General features: G+C 53.3%; 1 protein-coding gene across 1 annotated transcript in view; it reads right to left on the reverse strand.

Annotated features, from left to right (window-relative positions):
* Positions 1-7,748, reverse strand: part of DBH (dopamine beta-hydroxylase) — a 15,359-nt gene extending 7,611 nt beyond the window's left edge. Inside the window, exons 1-5 of the mRNA XM_005421259.2 lie at positions 7,407-7,748; positions 5,222-5,368; positions 3,748-4,005; positions 1,713-1,889; positions 809-911 (exon numbers count right to left, since the gene is read on the reverse strand). Of these exons, the coding sequence (XP_005421316.1) occupies positions 809-911; positions 1,713-1,889; positions 3,748-4,005; positions 5,222-5,368; positions 7,407-7,748 (1,027 nt within the window). The remainder of the gene's footprint in view (positions 1-808; positions 912-1,712; positions 1,890-3,747; positions 4,006-5,221; positions 5,369-7,406) is intronic.
* Between the last annotated feature and the right edge of the window lie 1,578 nt (positions 7,749-9,326).

The following is a 9,326-nucleotide window of genomic DNA, read 5'->3' on the forward strand; positions in this document are numbered from 1 at the left end:
GTCAGGAGGGGTTCAGGGCAGCTCTGAACCCCTCCTGACTCCCTGTCTCCAGGCTGGAGCCCACCCAGGGATAAGAATAACGGGGGAGACACTATTGGTTAACAGGCAAAAGCAGATGAATGATGGAAGATGTGAACTCTGTATTTATAGCCATGTTTCTTCTCAAGTTGCCGAATGTGCTATGATTGATCCACAGTACATATGCTCTGGCCTCCTAAAAATATCCTTGGGTAGTCAAGAAGCTGCTTGTTTTTATGTTAATGAAGAAACTGGGTTGTTTGGAATCCTTCTTTTTTTTCCAATGTGTCTCCTGACAATGTTATCGAAGCAGGAGAACAGGAATCAACATCCACATCCCCCCCTCCCCAGGCAGCCTGGTCTCTCTGGTGCCTTGGCACTGCTGTCACTCCTGCTCTGGGCTCAGACCCAGCCCCACCACCTTGTGTGGAAATTGGGGTTACTCCTGAGACAGCCCAGCTGAATCCTGGTGTTGCCCTGGATCACATCCTTGCAGGAACTCTGTGGGGGCAGTTTTCTGCCTGCAGGCTCCTTTCCCAAGCATCCTTCCCCACCTCTGGGCATGCATTTCAGTGAGGATGGCTTTGCTGAGACCAGAAAAACAGCAGCATGCTGGGGGTTTAATGTATTCTTCCTGCAGGGACAGATCTGGACCATCAGCTCTCCACAAAGTTGAGAACAGGGCCATGGTTTAGGCCAGAGGCCTCCCCAGAAAGTGGCAATGCTTCCCTGGAATTTCCCCAGCTCTCCTGCCGTGGTCACACAGGTAAAGCAAAGGGCAGCCCCTCACCTTTGAACACCAGGGGATTGTGGTAATGGATCTCCAGACGCAAATATCTGGAGGAGCCTGGGCCACCAAAGGCAAGACCTGCTTCTTCAGGGTAGTAGAAAGCCTGGAAGCAGAAGGGAGGGTGTTAGGGGAGCAGCAGGGTGGCTTTCCTGGGAACAAGGCTGGAAAGCCTAAGGGAATGTGTGGGTGTAATCCTGACCCACGCTGTGGGCTGAGAGATGTGACTTGTGCCCTTGGTTATGCTTGGAGAGCTGCCCTTGCTTCCAAAAGCTTCTCTCATTCCACATGCAGTGGCACAACACCTGAGTGTTGCCATAAAATCATAAAATACCCCGAATTGGAAGGGACCCATGAGGATCATCAAAATCCAGCTCTGGACCTGCACAGGACACCCCAGGAATCCTTTAGTTGGAAGGGACCCACAAAAGGATCATCAAAATCCAGCTCTTGGTCCTGCACAGGACAGCCCCAGGAATGTCTGAGTTGAAAGGGACCCATGACAATCATCAAAATCCAACTCCTGGCCCCCTTGTTGTCCAAGGAGGTTTTGGACAACACTTGTGGGATTCCTGGGGCACAGGACAGTCCCAGGAAGCCCACAGGTGTTGTCCAAAACTTCCTTGAGCTCCCTCAGGCCTGGGGCCATGACCATTCCCTGGGGAACTATTCCAGTGTCCCACCCCACTGATTTATGGCACCAAAGAGGAGGAGAACTGGGGACAGGTAGGAAATCCAACATACCCAGGAGGGGCTGGGATGCTCAGCCAGGGCTGAAGCCAAACCCCAACAGAGCCCACAGGGTGAGGACAGCCCCTATGGGGCAACCCCAAAGCGGCACTGGGACATCTGGGAGGCAGCAGGGCCTGGTTGTCACCCAGGGGGACGTGTCCCCTGTCACACCCACCTGTGCCCCCATGGCCCAGGCTGCCAGCACGTGCCTGCAGTAGTTGAGGCGCTCTGGCTTCATCTTGGAGTCGCAGGGCCCGTTGTAGTGGGGGAAGCTGTCGAAGTCGGCCGCGCACTGGAAAACCTCCATGTGGTGCACCAGGGCCTCGTTACCCGCCGTGACCACCGGCTCGTACTGCAAGGCAGGCCCAAGGAGGAGAGGACATGCTGAGAGCCCATCCCTGGGGCCTACAGGCTCCATGAGGTGCCAGGACAGGGGTATCTGTGACCTGGTACCAGTTTCTGCCACAGGACGGGGAGGGAAGGTTGTTCAGGCCATGAGGCACCGAGGGCCAAGAGCTTTGGTTATGGCAGAGTTAAGCAGGCCCAAGGAGGAGAGGACACACTGAGAGCCCATCCCTGAGCCCTGCAGGCTCCATGAGGTGCCAGGACAGGCGTATCTGTGACCTGGTACCAGTTTCTGCCACAGGACGGGGAGGGAAGGTTGCTCAGGCCATGAGGTACCAAGGGCCAACAGCTCTCCCCTCACATTTTGCTTATGGCAGAGTTAAGCAGGCCCAAGGAGGAGAAGACATGCTGAGGCCCTACAGGCAGGCTCCACAACGTGCCAGGGCAGGAGAATCTGTGACCTGGTACCAGTCTCTGCCACAGGTTGCTCAAGCCATAAGGCACCAAGGGCCAAGAGCTTTCCCCTCATATTTTGGTTTTGGCAGAGTTAAGCAGGCCCAAGGAGGAGAAGACATGCTGAGGCCCTACAAGCTCCACGAGGTGCCAGGGCAGGAGTAGCTGTGACCTGGTACCAGTTTCTGCCACAGGTTGCTCAGGGCATGAGGCACCAAGAGCTTTCCTCTCATGTGGCAGAGTGAAGCACCTGGGTACTTCAAAGGGGAAACAACATGTTAGTAGTGCCCAAGGAGCATTTAGGTCAGTTGTGGAAATATTTAATTTCTTGGCTGGCTTAGGGACCAGCCCAGAGCCCACCAGAACCCACAGAGAACCAGCTCATCCTTTCTCCAGCAACAGATGGGGATCACCAGAACACCTTGGCCAGTTTAGTGATGACTGAGTCCTTTACCAGGGGTAAAGGTGGCCCTGGGGATGTTGCTTTTTCCTACAGAGAGTCCTGGCTGTGTTGTTGCTGTAGCTCTGCCTGCAGCCCTTGGGTTTTGCTTTTGTCCAGCAGCTGCCTGGGGGACGGGGAGGGGGATTTGGGGTAGAGAGAGTGACTCAAGCCTGAGGAACATCTCTGGCTAAAAGTGCCAGCTGCAGAAGTGATCTGCAGCAGCGGGAAGGTATCAGGAGTTACACACTTCTTACTTACACACAGATGATTCACTTCACACCATCTGTCAGAGAGAAAATCCTCCTTCTGAGCCTTCCTTTGCATCATCTCTCCCCTCGAAATCACCAAGCGCTCGCTGCAGCTCGAGTGTCTGCAGGTTCTCCTCATCCCCGTGGTGTGGTTTTGACTCTGGATACGCCAGGTCACCTCCTGAGCCACCCCCACACCTGCTGGGTGCCCTCCCATCCTTTCCTCAGGGTTGCCAGCAGGTTTCTGCCTCTCCTCTGCAGGAGATGGCCCAAGCAACATGTCTGGCAGTGCCCACAAGTTGCATTTACGTCTGTAACTCTCTTTTTTCAGACTATGCTTCATCTTTGAGATGCCAGTTCCCATCCTGGCTGGCTCTGCCCTGCTTTCATGAGCCCTGTTCCTTTGTTTCCTGTGGTTTTGTGCTCCTCATGTGTGCCAAAATCCTGCTGTGGGTCTGTTCCTTCTGCAGGGAGTCAGCTCTGAGCGTGCCCTGGAACCTGCTGGATGTGCCAGGTGGGAAAACATTACCTGGTCCTCTCCTGCTGAGACTCTCTAGGAGACAAGAGGCTGCTACTGACTGCTGGGCTGGACCTGGAAGAGACTTTGGGACCACATTTGGATGCCAGGGCCTGAAAGCCTCCCTGTGAGGTGGAATTTGCAGGATGTGAACACAATTACTGACCCACCCTGGGGAAAGCAGCCCTCTTCCCCTGCCTCTTACCATGATAATGTGGTGCTTGGGGAAGCCCTCGGGGAGCTCTGCCATGTAACACCAGTAGGTTGTCTCCTGGCTGGGAATGACCACATCTGGGGCTGTTATCTCCATGCTCTTCATGTCTCTGGGCAGCTGAGGGATGCTGATGTTGGGTTTTAGCAGCTGCACCCTCTGCAGCCCCCCAGGGAGGGCAGAGACGTTGATGGCTTGCAGGGAATGCACTGGTTTCTCCAGGATGCCGTAGATCAGGTGCACGGTGCCATCCTGAAGCCAGAGCAGAATATATCTGTGGGGTTTTCATGCAGAACAGGAGGTGCAGGGACCATCAGCACCAGCACTGGTGGCATGAGCCCAGAAATGGATCTTGTGACCCCACTCTGGCTGCGCCAGCAGCTCACTGTGCTGTGCTGTCCCAGGAAAGCTCTACATCCCAGGGTGTTCCTCTGGCTGGTGTGGTCACTGAAGGTTCCCTAGCAGGTTCCCCATCAATTCCAAAAAGGTGACACGTCCTCTTTGCTCCTTCCAAGCCCCTCATGAGCTCCAAGATGGGACAAACCCATCAGTGCAGGGCTCATCCTCCCCGGCAGCCCAGCAATAGTCTGGGGGTAACAGCAGAAACAAAACTTCTCCCTCAAGTCCTCCCTTTCCTTCCAGCTTCTTTTCAGGGGGGAAGGTACCACAAGAAGCTCTGCTGAAAGTCTGCTGCAAACAAGAACGCTGAGAGCTCTGGACATGAGATAAGGGAGGAAGGAAAAAGAGAACAATCTTTTCCTAAAGGATCAGAGAATAAAGACCAGCAAGTGTTTTCGTGGCTCACACACACAGATTGTTCCCTCCAGGGCTCTCAGTGTTTTGGCAGACGGCAGACACTTCTCACCACAAGAGAAGCTTTGGAGCACCAGCAGCAAAAACTCGAGGACACTCTGTGCCCACGTTGGCTCTAAAATATCCTGCCCACAAAGGCTTTCATGTGAGATGAGCCTTGCACTGATTCCAGGGCCTGTAGCTGAGCCCTGAGCTGTCTGACAGGAGGGTTTATCCCAAATCCCAGCTCAGAGAGAAGTGGTGGGTGCAGAGCCAGGGAGACACCACCGAGCACAGAGCAGCACCTCTATTTGCTGTCCCTTTGTCCCAGCTCCTGTCACCACCCTCCTGTTTGCCTGCTGTTGATACACCAACCCCTCTTCGTGACACTCCCAACAGTTGGCTCCAGACTGTCAAGCAGAGTGATGCAGGAAGGATTTATATAGACCCAATGCATGTTCAACAGGAGCTGATGATGCAAACGAGCTAAAAGCTACACTTGAGAGAGCTTTTGAAGGGCTTGTGAATAGATGGTGCCAAACATTACTCATGGGCCAGGGCTGACATCTGTAGCTCACTTCCTCTCTGCCTCACACAGCACCAACACCTGATGCTGCGCCCAAGCAGGGCTGGGATGGGGCTGGGGGTGCATGGCAGGGTGAGGGCAATGCCATACCTCTATCAGGTAGTCCTTGGGGTCACAGGTGCTGAAGGCTCTTCTGAAGAGCAGGTAGAGCCCCTCAGGAGCCCTGCGAGCCCCGAGGAGCTGGTAGTCCTGCTGGGAATCCATGTGGAGCTGCCCCTTGGCATCACTCCAGGCATCCTGTGAGGGAGAGAGCAGCCTGCTCAGCCAGGAGGTGCCTCCAGAGGTGCCACAGGTCCTCCTTCTGTGCACCTTCAGCACCCCAGAGCTGCAGGATGGCTGTGCTTTGCTCCATGCCCACCTCCAGCATCTCCTGGGCAGATCCATGCTGGAATGGCCTCTGCTACAGAATCCCTGGTGCTCAGACAGACCTGGGAAACACCTGAGCCAGCACTAACAGTGTGCAGAAAGACCTTTACAAGCTGAGATGTGAGTGTGGAAAGGTTGGGAAGGGTGGGAGGAAAGCCCCCAGGGACATGTGAAGGTGTTGTGTTGGTCTGTGCTGGATTTTGGGTGTGTTTGTCTTGGGGGGACCCTGTGGAAGGAAGGGCTGGGCTTTCCAAAACCCTTGGCACAAACCAGCCTCCCTCAATTTAAGATCAGACCCTTGCTGGGCTAAAGATTTTCTGCAAAAAATTCTTAATTTTTTTGTGGTCAGATTGTTCTGGCAGCCCAGCACAGCCTCCTAAAAACTGCTTGTCGTAGAGGATGGTGACAAAGCCACCCCAAGAAACAAAGCAGCAGGGTATTCCTGTGCCTCAGGGTTTGGAGGTTTGGAGTATAAAATCCTGGGATAATTTGGATTTGATCAGGGTTGTTTCTCTGATCTTTTGTTTCTCCTGTGGGTCTCCTGTTTACTCAGAAAAGGCACCCAGGAAGTAGCTGGCTGTGTGCACACAAGTGGCACTGGTTCTCTTATCTTGGGAGGAAAAACCAGAAGAAAAAGGATAAAGCAATTTGGCATCATGTCAGCCAGAGCTATAGAGTCATATTTCCAGAACATATTGTCCTTAGAGGGGGAGAGGGAAATCAGCTCCATGGAGCTCTCATGACATTTGATTTCGTAGGAATATGGAGCGCGAGTTAATCTCATAGTACATGGGGGGCTGAACAAATGTGGATCTCTTTTAACAGCCAACACACTTATCCAGAAGAAAAGCTGCTGGGGGAGAGAAAAGCAGGGCTGGAGAGATTTATAGAGATCTCCTTGCAGGATGCTGTTCAGCACCAAGTGAAAGAGAAAACCCGAGCGCTGCCAGGCGTTTCTGTTTGTCTTTGGGTGAGCTCAGGAAGGCAGATTAGAAATGATCCTTTATGTTTTCTTTACATGATGCTGTGAAATCCTGGAGCATTCTTGGCCCACCACAGACCCAGAAAGGCTGGTAATTAGCAGGAAAAGAGCTCAGATAATAAAGCCTTCTTTTCATGCTTTCATTGCACTGCGGATCACATTGCGGCTGATTGCGAAAGAATGTGTTTTATGGTTAATTTGAAGTAAGCAGAGAGGTAAAATTTAACTTAATGGAAAGCCTCACAAAGGCAAAAATGGGAATTTCTTTCTGCAGCCAAGCACAATCACAATCGGCCTGATGTGGTGGGCTGGGGATAGGGCTGGGAAAACCACCCAGACAGGAACCCAACAAACAGACAGTGGCAGGAAGGATGGAGTTTGCCGCAGCAACAGCAAACAACACAACTGGAAATCAGTTTTCCCAAATACATTTGCACCTTTAATTTCTGACAGCACCCCAGGCTGCCCTGTTATCCCATTGATCCCTGTGGATGCAACTCTCAGCTGGGTTCCTCCTGCTGGCAGGAGCAGCCTCTGCCTGGTGACTTTTGCCCTGTCTCAGAGCCATTAATGGGAGCTGTGGTTAATTTTTAATGTGGCTGGCAGCAGCACACGAGTGAAGCAGGGTGTTGATGTGTGTGTCTTTGCAGCTAAACACAGCAGAGACACCCAGCTCCTGGCTCCTTCACCCTTGCTGATGTGCTGCCGTGTTTATTCTTTCCTCTTTTGGGTTAATCCCCATGCCAAACCCACCCTGTGGATCCGATCTGGGGTAGAAATTCCCGAGACCTTCTGTACCCTGAGCAGTGGGGCTGCCCCATCGTGTGCCCTGTACCCCACTCTACCAAACCACCAGCCCGATTCAGAAAGCTGCATTGCCAGGGAGGGAGCCCCAAAAGCAGCCCTGCAAGCACTCAGGTGACTCACCCCAAAGTAGGAGTTGTGCCCATCGCTCCAGAGCACGGCCAGGTCCGCGTTCTCAAACTCGCCCCTGTCCGACATCCCAAAGAGGAGCCCAAAGTGCAGCTCCCTGATGAGCAGCTGGAAATGCACGGCTTGCTCGGGGTAGCTGACATTCCAGGAGAGCTCCAGCAGCCCCTGGGGGTCCAGGGGCACCTTGTAGGGGAAATCACTCTGGCGGGGCGCCGAGCCCTGCAGGGCCACCACCAGGATGACCAGGAACGCCGCCACCAGGGTGAAGTACATGGATGCCACTTCCCTCAGCTTGAGGCTGGGGCAGGAGCAGGGCTTGCTCCTGGAGCTCTGCATCCTGCCAGGACAGCACCCGCCACCTGGTGTGCCCATTTATGTGCTGGCCCTCCTGGGCAAGCTGGGTAAGTGCAGGTCTTTAATTGCATTTAGTTGTTGGGAAATTGGACTGGTGTATTGACCCCCCGTCAGCTCCTGGCCAAACACTTGTCATCTGCTGTCTCCCCTTAATTGGCTCTAATTGCACATGGACATTATCAATAGCAATTGGGTTTGACTGGGCTGATGTGATTCACTCTTAAATCTTCTTTAGTGGCTGGGAAGGGCTGTTTGCTCTCAGGCTGCTCTGGCTGAGCCCTTGTGGACATGCTCTGCACTGCTCGTGGTGCCTTTGGCCTGGGTGTCCACACAGCCCAGCCTGGGATCACCCCAAAGGTGGCCAGACATGAGAACAAAGCACCCTGAGCCTTGTCTGAGCTCCCAGGCATTAAATAATACCGACAAGGATTGAAATATTTTCCCTGTAACGCTCAGTGCTAGAGGAAATGCTGATTTCCCCCAAACAGCAAGAAAAGAGATGTCTCCTCTCCTCTCTCCTCTCATTTTTGGCCTTTGTGGGATTTAATTCTGGCCCTTTGCCATCCAGCAAAGCCCAGCTCCTCTCCCACCCAGGTTAGTACCCATTGAAGCCCCCACCTGCCCGGACCGCTGGATATATTCAATATTTGTTATTTCTTTGCAGCAGCCTGGATTTGGGCTCAGCTTAAAGTTTAAAAACACCTTTAGCCTCTCCCTGTCCTGCTTCCCATTTGTTTAAAATCTGATGGATTCTCTTTCGGTTATTAACTTTCCCACGTTAATTGGAATTATAATGAACTGCCTGGAGCTCTTTGATGCATACACACACACACATTGCCTGGCTTTAGCCTGCGAGCCGGTGGCATTGCTTTATTAATTTATTAATAAAACATTGTTTTATTAATTTCTTAGTTTTATTAATTTATTTATTGGGCGCTGCCTCCCCTGTGGGGTTCCCTCGGGTCCCCTCCGGGCTCAGCTTTCCTCCTGCTCCTTGCAGCAATGTCACAGGGGCAGATCCGCCTCCCCCAGCCCTGGCTAAGGAGAGGAAATGGATTCAGCTCGGCGTTTTAATGAGTCATCAATGCGAGCATCTCCACGTTAAACCCGAGGAGGTTTCACTGTCCTAAGACACAACCATTACTCAGGAATGCGTCAATTGATCCCCGGCCGTCTCTCTCTCCTTGCCGGGTGACCTGCTGCTCGCAGGGTTTGCTCTCTCAGTCAGCCCCCCCAGGCAAAAGGCCAAGCACAGGGAGGGATGGAGAGCTGAGCTCTCCCAGAGGAGCGTCCCTCAGCCCCATTCCTCCACCAGTGACTCCAGAGCATAGCCCAGTCCCACATCAGCTGCTAAAAAGCCTTTAAAAAGCACGCCTGGATAGCAGGAGGTTGCTGGAGCTGCCTGGGGATGCTCCCAGTGTGGCATCTCTGGGGTTGTGCTCACTGGAGCTGTTCCTGGATCTGCGCCTCACCCCAGCCATGGAGGATGCAGCATTTTCCCCTTTTCCTGAGGCTCCTGGACACACTGACGGCATCAGATGGATGTCCCTCATCCCCCAG

The sequence above is a fragment of the Geospiza fortis genome, unplaced genomic scaffold (genome assembly GCF_000277835.1).
Source record: "Geospiza fortis unplaced genomic scaffold, GeoFor_1.0 scaffold27, whole genome shotgun sequence".
Classification (NCBI taxonomy): Eukaryota; Metazoa; Chordata; class Aves; order Passeriformes; family Thraupidae; genus Geospiza; species Geospiza fortis.